Source organism: Sebastes umbrosus, chromosome 18, assembly GCF_015220745.1.
Source record: "Sebastes umbrosus isolate fSebUmb1 chromosome 18, fSebUmb1.pri, whole genome shotgun sequence".
Lineage (NCBI taxonomy): Eukaryota > Metazoa > Chordata > Actinopteri > Perciformes > Sebastidae > Sebastes > Sebastes umbrosus.
Window position 1 is genome coordinate 21377663 of NC_051286.1, and position 14010 is coordinate 21391672.

At 41.9% G+C, this 14010-nt stretch overlaps 1 protein-coding gene across 14 annotated transcripts in view; it reads left to right on the forward strand.

Annotated features, from left to right (window-relative positions):
* The window catches only part of nrxn3b (neurexin 3b), a 355996-nt gene that overhangs the window by 208115 nt on the left and 133871 nt on the right, over nt 1-14010 (forward strand). The window contains exon 1 of one of the 14 annotated variants that reach the window (XM_037750897.1): nt 8911-10145. The exons of 12 other annotated variants lie outside the window; for them this stretch is intronic. In XM_037750897.1, the coding sequence (XP_037606825.1) occupies nt 9902-10145 (244 nt within the window). In that variant the 5' untranslated portion in view covers nt 8911-9901. Of the gene's footprint in view, nt 1-8910; nt 10146-14010 lie in introns of those variants that run through there. One more of the 14 variants, XM_037750896.1, reaches the window with a different exon arrangement.

Genomic DNA, 14010 nt, shown 5'->3' on the forward strand with positions numbered 1-14010 from the left:
AAGCCACCCACATTAACCATCATTTGTTTTGTTCAGTATTTTATCATTGCCTTCATTTCTTTTTAAAGACTTCAGGTGGCATAGTAAACCATCTGAATCTCCTCTCCAAAGGCACTCTAAAAATGTACGCCGTAACTTCAATACCTGATGAATGTTGCCGCGCAGAACTCTTTTCCAATAAAAGCCTAATCCTTGACACAGATCTTTATTTGTGACAAATAAAAGGTGAGACGGAAATCTCTATGCGCACAATAATTGTCTGTTCTGTAGAAACTAGGTCTTCGGGGATTGTATTGTTCCCAGTGTGTCGCACCCAAGGGAACACGCCGTGATGTGGATCTCATCTTGATTCGCGTCTTGTATGAAAACAAAAATAGAGATGAGATTTGTGCAGTTTAGTCATTCATTTTTAATAGACTCCAGCAGCATTTGTGAAATAGCTTCACAATGGTCAAGTACAGATTGAAGTTGACGACTGCTTATGTTCATTTCAAACAGAAATGTTCCAATTGTGTGAGCCTTTATGTGTTTAATCTTTTGCAGGTCTCTTTGTTGGCATCTTGTGCATTTGTATGTTTTGGTTTGGCTCACTCGAGCTCAGCTCACCCTGCGCTGTTGCCCTCCAATTTAGGTTTCAGGGTTCATTCATAAATTATACGGGTCTTACTGCATTTTTAATCTTTCAAACAAACGGCCACGTTTCAATTGCTGCTTGTCAGTTTTGATTTTATGATTCATACATTATTAAGCGTGTTAGGCTGCAGCGCAGTGCAATGGATGGATTACTGCACTTTAACCATGGGCAGGGTTTGGGTCTACTGTATGTGTGTGTGTGGGAGGAGAGGACCGTGTGCATGTTTGCGTTTCGCCACGGGTGGCTTTCAAGTTTGTCTTAGTCATGTCAGAGCAGATGTGAGTTGGCCCAAAACACAACGGTCTAAGTCAGACTACATCAAATTTGTAGTTGTAAAGCATTTAAATTGTCTCCTTGATTGCTCTATCTCATGTCACCCCTGTTTAGGGGATTGGACCATCAAAAATGTCCCAGCCATATCATACCACAATCATTTTTTTTTGTCAAATGTCATTTCAACATTAAGAAAGAACCTTCAAGCTCAACATAGCATTGATGTTTCTAATTTGCTATTGATTACTTTAATACTGTTGGTTGGAATATTCATCCGTTTGGCCATTTTTGTCCAGAGCAAGCCATCTCAACAACCACTGGATTGAGATTCAATTTGGCCTTGACATTTCCTAATGATTTAGTGACCCTTGAACTTTGTCCTTTACTAAGACTTTGGTCTATGATAAGATATATCTCAGGTCATTCACTTTCACATTTGTGCTGCGATGGCTTTGGAGAGGTAAAAGCATTTATGCATCTCTTGTGGCATTGCCCTCCAGTGAGGAGCTTTTCTATTCTGGATATGAAAATGTCAAATAGTCTGCCTCCTTGGCACAATAGTGGGAAATATACAGTCACCACTCACGCACTGCATCATTGCATTACTGGAAAAAAGGCTATATGATTGAATTGTATTGTAATTGCTCCCTGTTGGCACAAAAAGGCGTCTGAATGCCACGATAATGCACCAGGCATTTAGCGTGCAATGAAAACGCCTGTCTTGCTTTTGGCGTGTCATTTCTATTCCATATAGTCTGTACTGACTGCAATGTAAATGCATCCGTGTAAATATGCCATTTTTTGTCACTTTTTTTTTTTTGTCGCGTTTATTTTAAGCCCAACCATGATGTTTTTCCTAAACATAAATACTGGTAGGTGGTTTTGTTGCCTCAACTAACTGCGGACGCTGCCATAGTTTTGTTGTGTGGTGTACAAATGACACGCAAAAAGCTTAAAATGCATCCTCATGACACACACGGAATGTCGGTGTAATGTCGTGCTATTTATACTTCTTCCTGTGAGACCGGAGTAGTGTTTTTGGCCACCTGGTGAATGTAAGTCCAATATTCACTCTCTTTAAGCTCGGTTTTTGGTCTTTACCAACTCCTGAGGGAAATATCCATCCGTCCAGCTGCTAAATGCCCCATTATGTTCACCAGTTAGTCGCTAACTCTGTCAGTCTACTGTTTGGTGCTGAACAGGTAGTGTGCACAGTGGGGTTTTGGAGATTTTTCACTTAAAACAGCTTCCTGCTGCGACTGAAAACGGCACTATGAGAGCAGTGAGAGTGAACAAAACAGCAAAGTTGTAGGACAGACAGCTTATCAGTGAGCTGAAACTCTCTATAAAGCTCCATAGTGCTGATTTGCTGCAGATTTGTGTGATAATTGCCTACTACAAGCGACCACTTTCACATTATTACACTGTATTCACATTGTCATGTAAAGCATTGTTATTATAGAAAAATATCGATCATAGCTGCTTTAACCTTATCACTTTGGACACTCCGTGAGGTGTTGTCTAGTGTTACCGTCGGGCCAAAAAGGTCAGCGTTGCACATTAGATATTTTGTTATGAAACCGGCAAATTGCTATGAAAATTGTATTCCCAAGGGGATACTAATTACCCTACTGCCTTTCCTCTAGCTCCATCCTCAGTACAGATTTTCCATTTGATCGCACTACTTAATAATGAGTTTGCAAGAGAAGCGAAAGTATGTTTTTTGCGCCGTCTGACACTTTTGTATCGTGGGTTGTAACAAACATTGCAGCCTCTAGGGGCTGCTAATGCGGCTTTAGATTTTGACTGTTATTCTATTAGTCCAAGTATGGATGAGTAGCATGTTTTAAAAAATAATGGGTTGATGTCTGTGCTAGAAATGATGCAGCTCAATGCCTCGGACTTGGAAGCACAAAGGATTAACAGCAGTGGCCCATGTGAACCGCTGAGTAGCAGATAAAACAACAGCTCTCCAAACACACACTCATGCGTTCGCAGTTTGGTGAGGAGAAGCAAAGCCGATTTGAAAGACAGCTTCAAATGCTGTTTGCTGTATTGCTGTCGATATTGTTGTCGCCGTCATGTTTTCACCGGGGAGTGCGTCGTGTGTCTCCTGTGCCATGCTGTGATGCTCCAAGTACCCGGCAACACTCTTTGTCCTCTGCCAATTCCCCTTTTAAAGCCAGTCACTTCAAACTAGCAGAAGTTTGGAGCATGTGGGTGCATGGATGTTGAAACACCACTCTTCAGCTGTTATTTCAGACTTAATGGAGGAAACTTGGAAAACATTGGATTGACCTTGGGAGCGGCCCAATGGATTTGCCTTCCTCTTGACAATCATAGTTCAGGGACGCTAACAACAAAATAAGCTTTTATCTGACTTTCAATGAGAACTCTGAAGAAGGTCAAATTTGTGAATCATTGACTTGTAACCAACAGGAACTCTCATTGTGTTTCAAGCGTATGCACTTTTACTTTGTAATACTGTATGAAAATATTAAATTATTTTCTCCAAAATGCTAATAATTAATGAAACAACACAACAGACAGAAAATTAAACGGCAGTTTTGATAATTGGCTAATTAAAATCTTTTATCAAATAAAAATGTCAAATATTTGCCGGTTCCAGCTTCTATTTCATGTGGAATTACTTCTTTTCTCTGTTTTATAACATTGTAAATTGAATATAATTGGATTTTTGAACCATTGGTGAGACAACACAGGCGAACTGACTAAGTCACATTGGGTTCTGGATAATTAGTTTATTAGTTTTTGACATTTTGTTAATTAATGAATCAATTGATTCATCAAAAAAAAATGACAAATTAATTTAAAATGAAAATAATTGTTACCAGCAATCCTACCAAAAAATTAGGGCTGCCTGTAACCAACGATTATTTTCATTGTTGATTAAATTGTCGCTTATTTTCTTGATTAATCGATTAGTTGTTTGGTCAATAAAATGTCAGAAAATGGTGGAAATTGTTGTTTCCCAAAGCCCAAGATGAAGTCCTCCAATGTCTTGTTTTGTCCACAACTCAAAGATATTCAGTTTACCGTCATAGAGGAGTAAAGAAATCAGAAAATATTCACATTTAAGAAGCTGGAATCAGAGAATTTTTACTTTTTTTTCTTAAAATATTACTCAAACCAATTAATCAATTATCAAAATAGTTTCTAATTGTTGAAAATTAATCGATTGCAGCTCTACCTGTGATCTCTACCAAGTTTTGCATTCAACACAGCCATCAATATGTCAGGTTAGGCTGCCATTCATCATACATAAAAGGGTGAATGCCTTGTTTTGGGCTGCTAGTCTTCAGCTATGAATCAGGAGGTTAATAGAGTTAAGAGTTTTTTATCCTCATTTCCTGTGTGTCCCCACTCTTCTGTGACATTAAGATGTTTTTGCGCTCCATTTGCCCGTGTGCAGGGGCAGGCAGAGCAGACTTCATTTGTCACAGAGAGACACCACAGAGAAATCAGAATGTAAAACACTAATTAGCCCTGATCCTGATGAGGGTTCATTACCGAGTCAGCGTGAGACTCGCACGCTCCCAAGATCCTTATTGGTTGACTAGTTTGGAGAGGAAAGACGCAGCGTTTCCAGACTCATCGGGTGTGGCTCCGCTCTAGAAGATCAGGTTGTGTGATGTGTGAGCTGTACAGGTGGCTTGTTTGCTTATGCATGAGTGTATGTATGCAAATGAGGAAGAAGAAGCAGTCTGGTTGCCGAGGCGGCCGTTGTGGCTGGCGCGCACACGAAGCGAGAGCCTCCATCTGCAGCATGATTCCCTGTTGAAAGGCCGAGCACCCCGATGGGCCATTTGAACAAGATTGCGGATCAAATGCAAACTCTCTTGTACTGCGCTATAAAGAGAATAACTACTTTCTGGATGGTCCACTTTAGCTGTAAGGGAGAGAGGGTAATGATCAAGGTGATATATTGCTTTCTTCTATTGTATATGCCAACATGGCATATGTGCGCGGAGGTGTAGAGAGGAAATTCAAATCTGTGAGTGTCTTTTGTCCCCAACCAGATGCTTTTTATTCATAAATATGAGAATACTCTATACGTCGTGAGTCATTCCCTGCTCCTGCCTGACTATATTCTCCACTAAAGAGAAACAGAAATATGATTCTTCTAGACATAAGTAGTGCAGCTTATTACCCGGCATTAGCATTTGTGAAATTAACTTGAAGGCTGTATGAAGCAAAGACAAAAAATCAAATAGATAAAATCATGCCATAATGTAACTGAGATGAAGCACTACTCGATGAAGTTTCAATTCAATTTTAAAAATGTAACTGTCAGACTCTATCACTCCATTAGAGGAGGGAGTCATAACTTGATGTGGGAGAGGATGATTTGCATATGTGACATATATGACAAGATCTCAGTTTTTCATGAAGATATAAGCCAGTGGTTCCCAAAAGCCCCCCCTACTTGTATTTAAGAAAAGCTGAGCGCGTCACCCTAAAACAAATTATAAATCCTCGAGCAAAAACCTCAATTTGAATAGCTTAATTCAGTGCATTAAATTTGTATTTTCTTTGTTACATCGACTTTCTTTAATGAATAGAACTCGTTAGTTTCGTCAACATAAATAAAGTGATGACGTCTTGACGAATTCGCCAGGTGAATACAGATACAAATTATCTTTTTTTTTGTAACGACTTCATTAATTTACTACAATAGTGTTAGTGCCAAATTAGATTTTTTGTTATGGTGCTTAAATAAATGGAATTTATGGTTAGACGGCCCATTTAATACAAGTGAGTCAAGCAGGAGAGCAAATGAAACTGAATATTTTCTTAGACTTTGCTACTAATTAGCAAAAAAATATATCTTTTTAAATAGTTTTATATCCAAACTTTTATATAAATTATCCAGTAATTATGTTATTATAATTTTAGTTTAGAAAACCCACGCTAACACGGGAACATGCAAAAGTCCACACAAAAGTGCCCCAAGCCGGGTTTGAACCTGCGACCCTCTTGCTGTGAGGCGGCAGTATGATTTTAGTTATACATGAGCAAATCAAGTTTTGGCAAACTCAGAGCAGACAAATCCCCCTGTGATCATTGGCGCCCTTAGGGGGGCCCAGACCCCAGGCTGGGAACCACTGGTGTAAGTGACAAATTAAAATAGTTAAAACATGGTCTGCAGAATATAACAGTCAGATAATGATGAAATATTTCTGCATCTTTTCATCGCACTTCCAAAAAAGATTGACATGGGCAGATAATTGGGATGAAATGTCAGAGATGACGCATCTCTTTCTTGGCTTGTCAGCTTTTGTTATGTTCTCTTCATGAAAGATCAGACTCTCAGCATGAGAATGACGGCCTGCCCAGAGAGCAGACATGCAAACAGAGCTTCAGCAGAGCTTTATAACTCGAGCAGCGTCTTCACAGTGAAAATGAAAGAATCTGCTCACTAAAGAAGTAGTAAGTTGATGATCCTCAGTAAAATTGCATGCAAATTCAATTTTCATTGTGATGATATATTTAGCCCAGACAGTGCTCTCATGGTGATATACAGTATTTAACAAAGGCTGTAGTCTTGTTGAATCTCAATCTGCTCCGCGCCACTAGTTCAGAACCGAAAGTACAACTCAAGAAAAATATAGCTGTGATGACTAAAGATGCATAGGAGAAAAAAAAGAGCTGAAATAATGTAGTAAAAGACGATTCAATCTGCTGCTCATCTGCAGTGTGACATAATGTTAAAGACCCTGATAGCAGATTTCTTTCAATCAGCTTCTTACTATGAGTGACTATGAGGGTCCTGCAGTTCACGAACATTGTGTTCTGCCAAGGTTAGAACAGCTTTGAATGTTTCACATTAGAGATTTTCGTATTTGTGGTTATTTTCTGTGCTTTTCTCGCTGGTTTGAAGTGGTTGGGAAAACATGACGCCACGGAGCCTGCACCAATCAGGATCTAGCCCCATTTGAATCCAAATTGAATGACTTCACCGTTGATAAAGCAGATCAGCTGTGTTTTTGAAGGTTACACTCCTAGTTAATAATAGCTAGGTACCGGTGCTTCTCTCGGTTTCTCGATGCTGGGGGCACGCCGACCGTCATCTACTGTAGGTAATACACCTACTGTGCATAAGCACCTCATACAACCCCATTTTAAAACACCCAAACTATCCCTTTAACGCTTGTGGTTTCAAGCCATGCAGCTAGTTTGTACATAGTGGAACTACTTTCCGCCAAAGAACTATTCCCTCCGAAAAATGTTGACGGCAAGATCTGTGGGTTATCTAGATTATAGGGAACACCGTTTCTTTTGAATTTAAAATGTTTCTATGCTGTGAGTAACAAAAACAAAATTTCATTCACCTCCATTATATTGGGGAATAGGTGGAAATTTCATAACCTTGACAAATGAAACTATATGTTTAGATACTGTGGAGGAAAGATGTGTGATGTTTTTGTTTGTCATACGGGTGAACTGACCCTTTAAGTCTGCGAGTGTTATTCTTAGTGGTATGAGTGGTAGAGGGCGGCTGTGGCTCAGAGGTAGAGTGGGTCTTACATCCACCAATCGGAAGGTCGGTGGTTTGATCCCCGTCTCCTCCAGTCCACATGTTGAAGTGTCCTTGAGCAAGACACTTAAGCCCAATTTACTCCCGAAGGAGTATTTAGATTAGATCCTGATGGGCAGGTTGGCACCTTGTGTGGCAGCCTCTGTCATCAGTGTATGAAGGTGTGTGTGAATGCTGACATGTAGTGTAAAGCGCTTTGAGTGGTTGGAAGACTAGTCCATTTACCATTTACCATGAGTACAGTAGTAATATAGATATTTACACCACACTCCTTTAGTTCGGTCATGATATTTATTCCACGGCGTTGATATACTCTGATCCCGACCGCTGCCTCCTTTTTACATGGATCAATGGCTGTCAGAATGTCCCCTCTCTTCTGTCGTTCATTTACCCATGAAACATTATCTGTGTGTTCTCTGCTCACAACAAGCGGTGCAATAATTGCGCCCCCGGGTGTCTCAGATAAGGATTCCTCCTAAATTAAAAAAATAGGAAGGGACATCTTGACAAATGCAAAGAAACAGAGTAAAGCTGGAGCTGCGAAGTGGCTCTGCACAGAGTGCTTCCTCAAAGCCAACAATGAGTCACGCTTTTGAGAAGTTTTGCCTCACTTTACAGCACAATGGCATCACCACCACCACCACCACCACCACCCTGTGCACATGGATTCCTCTTGTGGAATATCTCAGTGTTGATCCAGAAGGTCAGCAGCCAAATACTGAACACTGGTGTCAAATCAAATTATGTTCTGATGATTAAAATGCAGTTTGGCGTTGAGTGTTTATTTCTCCCAAGGCCTGCAGACAAAACCCCCTTCAGAAAACTAAAAAAAAACTGACAGAACAGGGACTGGAAGTCTTTCTTCTATTTGAGTGGGGAGAGATTTCACCCTTTTTGAAATTCACTAAATCTGTTGCCGTGTGCATAATGCATTTTTTTTTTTTTTTAGTTCAGTGGTTTGGCTTCAATAGGCTTTCAGAAGCATCAAAACATAGACGGAGAGGAGGTCACATGCTGTTGCAGGGAAAGTGACACCACGTTACCCCCGAGCTGGTTTCGAAAATGTGATGCCAGGAATACCAGACGCTGTTGTAGCGCTGCTATTATACATCCCTTTCAATTTCTACCCTCACTCTCTCATTTTTTTCCCCCCTTTCTCTGCTGTTCATTCCCTCACTCTCTTCCCTCCCTCACATCTCCTCTCCCTGTGACTAAAGGCAGCCCACTCCTCTGCAGTGGCTGCCTGCCTCCCTGATTTGCTCGCTGCTCAGGGAGGATTTGCATAGGCTGGCCCACTTGCCGCTTCTCCCCTCCCCCTTCCCCTCCCCTCCCCTCCTCTGCCTCCCTTCCTCCGTCCCATCATCTTCGCTTAGTTTCACCTGAGCCCGCTCTCTCTCTCCTCCGCTCTCTCTTTCTCCCGCTCTCCCCTCCTCGCTCACTCCCCTTTCACCCCTCCATCTCGCTCCCTCCCAGCAGTTTCTCATTTTCTCATCCTCTTCTTTCTCCCTGGCTTTTTCTCTCTCTTTATCTGTCTGCAAATCTGTCTCTTTTTTTTCCTGTGGAGTAATACAATGAACTATCAGTCTGGGTCTCCCTGGGTTAACAAGCCAGACCACCTCACTTCTCCAGGGACATAAGCAAAAGAAAAGAAGAGGAAAGAAAAGTCAGAGAAATATTTGATGCAAACTTAAAGACGGAGAGAGTCGGGATCTTCACCTCGCGTTGAGATTCTCTGTGAGGGGAGAAGGAAGTGCGTTTCTGCTGAGACGATAGAGAGCTGATAGTTTGTCCGTGCCGGTGTGTGTGGAGCTTCTCGTCTCTCTGTCGTTCCCTCCCCTCCGTCTCTCCCTCCTCCTCGGTCTCATAGCCGAGGCTGTGCATTATCTGTGGCTTGACAGAGCGGAGCTGTGCAGAGCAGAACGAAGTGGAGCGACCGGGCAGAGGGCTGCAGCGCAGGTTCTTCCCCTGCTCCTGTCACTCACTCTGCGCCTGCAGGTGAAGAAGGGCGCACAGGGACACATTCCAGGTGTCGCCCACGAAAGCGTGCATGCACAATCTCGCTAGTTTTCTCACACGCACGCACACACAAGCACACTTCGTGGCCATCAAAGGGAGCAGCCACGGGGTGATCCTGCCGAGAACAGAAAGTAAAGACTTATTGGATTCTGGTTCAAAGAGCCAGCGAGCAAACGAAGAGCAGCGGGAGATCTGCCGCCTTCGTGACGAAGCGGCGTTCGAGAGGCGAGCCCGAGCCGCGTTTTTGTTTGGACGGGAAACTGCCGGATCCTACGTTGATAAGGAGCTTGTGTTGATTTCTCTCTGCTATGGAGTTTGTCGCCGTGTCCTGGCTACGGGAAGGTCACTTTTTCTGAGGTCCTTGCACATCTGTTTTACTCTCTTTTAAATATCCAGAAGGGTAGGGGGGGGCGTGAGCCATGCTCCCCAAAGGAAAGCCCCAGGTGGGCCAGCTGTTCTGGATGTTGCTTCTTGCAGTGGGATGGATGGTGCTGGGCTATGCGTGGGGCTCCCCCTCATCCTCAGACCTCCATCTCCTGTCCCCTACCCACGGAGCCCCCCCGCCCCCTAACCTGCCCCGGCCCGATCACCCTCAGGGGCCCAGGCACCACCAGCCACCTGTGTCCATATACCGCTCTCCGGCCTCGCTACGAGGCGGCCACGGTGAGTCCTGTCACCAACCTCTCTCACCCTCCTCTCCGTCCATTTATCATCATGAATGATCAGAGTGAAAAGGAGCCCATCCGTAGACAACTCTCTATCATTTTTTTCCTTCTTCTCTATCTATTACTGACTCGCTCATTTCCTCCCTCCCACTGTCCCTCTTCTGTCTTTGTCTTTCTTCCTCGCTCTCCCTCTCACTCTTCCTTCCACCACAGCATGGAGAGATAATGATAGTTGACAGCAGCTCTGCATCATGGAGCTGTATATCGTTTATGAGATTATAGGTTTAATTGTCAGTGAAAGGCACTGACAAGCAAAACACCCACAGTGACTCTATCAGCCGAGGAGCAGGCGGCGACTCTGAATTGCCTTGATCCCACCTGGTTTAATGCTCTTGTAATTGATGATTGATAGTGAAGAACTGGACGGTGGTTCTCTTCATCTTTTAATAAGTGTGGCACCAATCCTCACTTTTATCAATGAGGTCTGTCCTCATACATGCTCTGTACGATAAGGTGCACTATGGCATCTGGCTTTTTCAAGTTGCCTTCAAAATTTAACAGCCCCTGTTTAAACGTCCATGAAGGATTCCATCCATGCATCTGTTATCTTCTCTAACAGCAGCACAAGCTTGTCCTCTCAGCAAACTGAATGTACACATCCAGCAGGGGGAATTAGCACCGGTGGTCAAATGCCTTTTTCAATATTGACTTTTGTTTTATAGGTACTTAATGTGATGTATTTGCACCATTATCTGCGACACAGACATCAGGAGAGGGATCTTTAATTTCTCTAACAGTATAAAGTGGATGATTTTCACAGCTTTTATATTACCACCGCATCATTAAGTGGTGGTTATTTTAAGAATTTATACATCTTTATAGGGTTTGTTTCATTATTAAGATCTTTTGTGGCTGTTCTGTAATTACTTGGCCTTCAGTGAATGGCTTTTAAATACAGAGTAGACAGTTACTATGAGCGTAGAAGCATGTAGTAAAGACAGGATGATAGACAGGATCAATATATATATATATTTTAAATTAGAGTAAATTACACAGATTTGCTTAGATAGACATTTATTTTTAAATATGTCATGTCTTTATGATGAAAAGTGACAGCAGAATCATTTATTATATAATGGAATTATTAACAAATGACCATGTGTAAACCAAGGTTCACTATTTCATAAGCTGGCTTTAATACTGCTCGGTTTATAATGTTTAAATGAAATACCACTGAACATTTTTTAACATAATGCAAAAGATGCCTGGGGAAAAATTCAAGGATCCTTTGCTTTATTCTGCATTTGCAGCATTTGGGACAATCATCCAGCCGGTGCCTTTGTGTCACCCTAGATCAATCAATCCCTGCGGGGGGATCGAATCTGTTTGAAAAATAAATTTGAGCCAGGTCCGTGCTTGACTCCTTTTAACACATCGAGGGCTCATTTTTAGCACGTTGAGGGCTTTTGGAGCAGATGAGCCTGACAGGCAGAGAGAGAGAGAGAGAGAGAGAGAGAGGATCTGCATTACTAATGTGGAATGTGCAAACCATACAAAGTGCGATAGTCTGGGCAGGGACTGGGTGGCAGCCATTTAAAAAGCCGTAGGTATGATGCATGCTGCTGTGTACCAGAAAGCAATAGGCTCATTGATTTATGCTTTTACAGGTTTCTATCTCTTTATTTTACTTTGAATTTGTATCCTGTTTGTTACACATATGGCATTATTTCACTTTGATTCATTTAAAATTTGTGTTCTAGACTCTTGAATCTGGTCGATATCTTCTTGTCCACACTATATTTTATATAGTAACACACTATAAGCAGCACTAGAAGCTCTTATGTTATCAGCAACATTACAGTGAGTTTTATAACTCTACTGTACATAAGTTAGTTTGGATCGGTTCTGGTTGACTTTTGTGTAAATTTGCATGCAGAATGTGGTGACTCAGTGCAGAGCGAGATAAGAGGCGAGGATAAAAATCTGGAGATTAGAAGGCTTGTTATTGTGTATACACGTCTGTGTGTGTGTGTGTGTGTGTGTGCGTGTGTGTGTGTTTTGCTCATTAACAATTCAGCAGCCACAGTCTGACCCTGGTATTTGGCGTGAGTGTAATTACAGATTCAGAGGAGACCTTGGACGAAAACATACAAACACAACAGATACTTGCTAATGCAGGCTTCTACAGTACAGTATGTGTACACACGTCTCAACACATGGATGCATGATATATGCATACATACTTTATGTATACGTTAACACACCTTAACAGACACACACACACACTCGGGACTTACACCCTCTGCGTATGTAAACTCTTAATTAGAGGCAGTGACTAGGAATGATCCTTTCTGTTAGGGCAAAACAGAGCGGAGGTATTCATAAATAAGGGAGTGTGTTCAGGCCGCCATGGGCATGAATATCCAATAGCAATTTATTTTGGTATTATTTTTTTATTTATCACCAAACAGAAAATAAAACACTCTTTCAATGGGCAGTATTTCATTAGTTGTTCTGAGAAAGGTTCAGGGACAGAAAGAGCTCAGTGACAAGTTCCTACATATGTTTTATTTCATTAAACCATTTCCATAATTCCCTAGATGTTTGAAAGATTCCTTTTTGCTGTGATTTGACACACAGCACGTCCAATTCTCTGGTGATTTCACCATTTCATCATAAGCGCCAGTATGAGTGCATATGCTTGGGGATATGTATTTTTGGTTGTGTGTTTTTGAATTGAACTGAATTGACATGAACAATATTGAGTATATTGCATGCTCCCTGTAGCAGCTTGAAGTCAAGTTGCAATGCTCACAACTGAGCCATTATATCAATTATTCAGTACTTAAGTTCGACAAAAAAATCATCTGCTACTGTAGATTGGCAGTAATGGCCACGCTGTATGACATGGAATCACTTAAAGCACCCACAGAGGAGTATTTCCTTATTATACCATGGTCTGGGAGAATACTCGATTCTGATTGGCTGCAGGGTGTCCATTCATTCCTGATAATGGACTCCTACTAAGTAGTTACAGGGAAACTAGCTGTTCAAAAATCGGTACATCTTATTTACAACACTGAGGGTAACATAAGTCCTTCAGTGCCCCATCATCTGAACACCACAGGGTGGCGACTGTAACACACCAGCTGCAAGAACTAAGTTACACTCAAGCGGCAATTTGTGGTGCTGAGAAATTAAGCTAACGTGGAAGTGCCAAACACTGCAGTTCCTCAAATGGCCACTTGAGGCTGACTCCAAAAGCAAGTCAATCCCCATAGAGCCCCATGTTAAAATGCCCAACTTTATAGCAGATATAAACATGTTTACAGCCTGGTACAAAAAAACGGGTTTGGTTTCTATAGCTAATTTCCTTGTTCATGACAACTTTACGGAGGGGTGAATAGCTTTGAGTGATAGGTGGGTGCCGTACCAAGTCGCTAGCTGTCTGTTCTGCTACGTCACCCGGGTACATTTTTTGATTAATCGGGAGTTAGGCTCTATCGTCACTGCCAAGATGGCGACTGTCGGAGCTTCACAATGGATCTTCAGAAACCTATGGGGTGACGTCACGTAGACTACCTCCATATTTTATGCAGTCTATGGTTACACTGCCCCTCTGAACTTACTGATACTCCGTATCACGTAAGCGATCGTCTCACATCCCATACACTATCCAACTTGTGACTTCAGGCTGCAGCCGACAGTGCACATGGCCTCCTGCTTGTTTGTGATATCTTGATATTGATTTGGGGACATGGCTAGATAGCTACCTAGTCTTGCTGTTAAACATACTGTCAAATAATATTTACTGTTTTTCAATTGTACGCAATGGTATTGACTTTGAATCTTGCTAGCAAAGC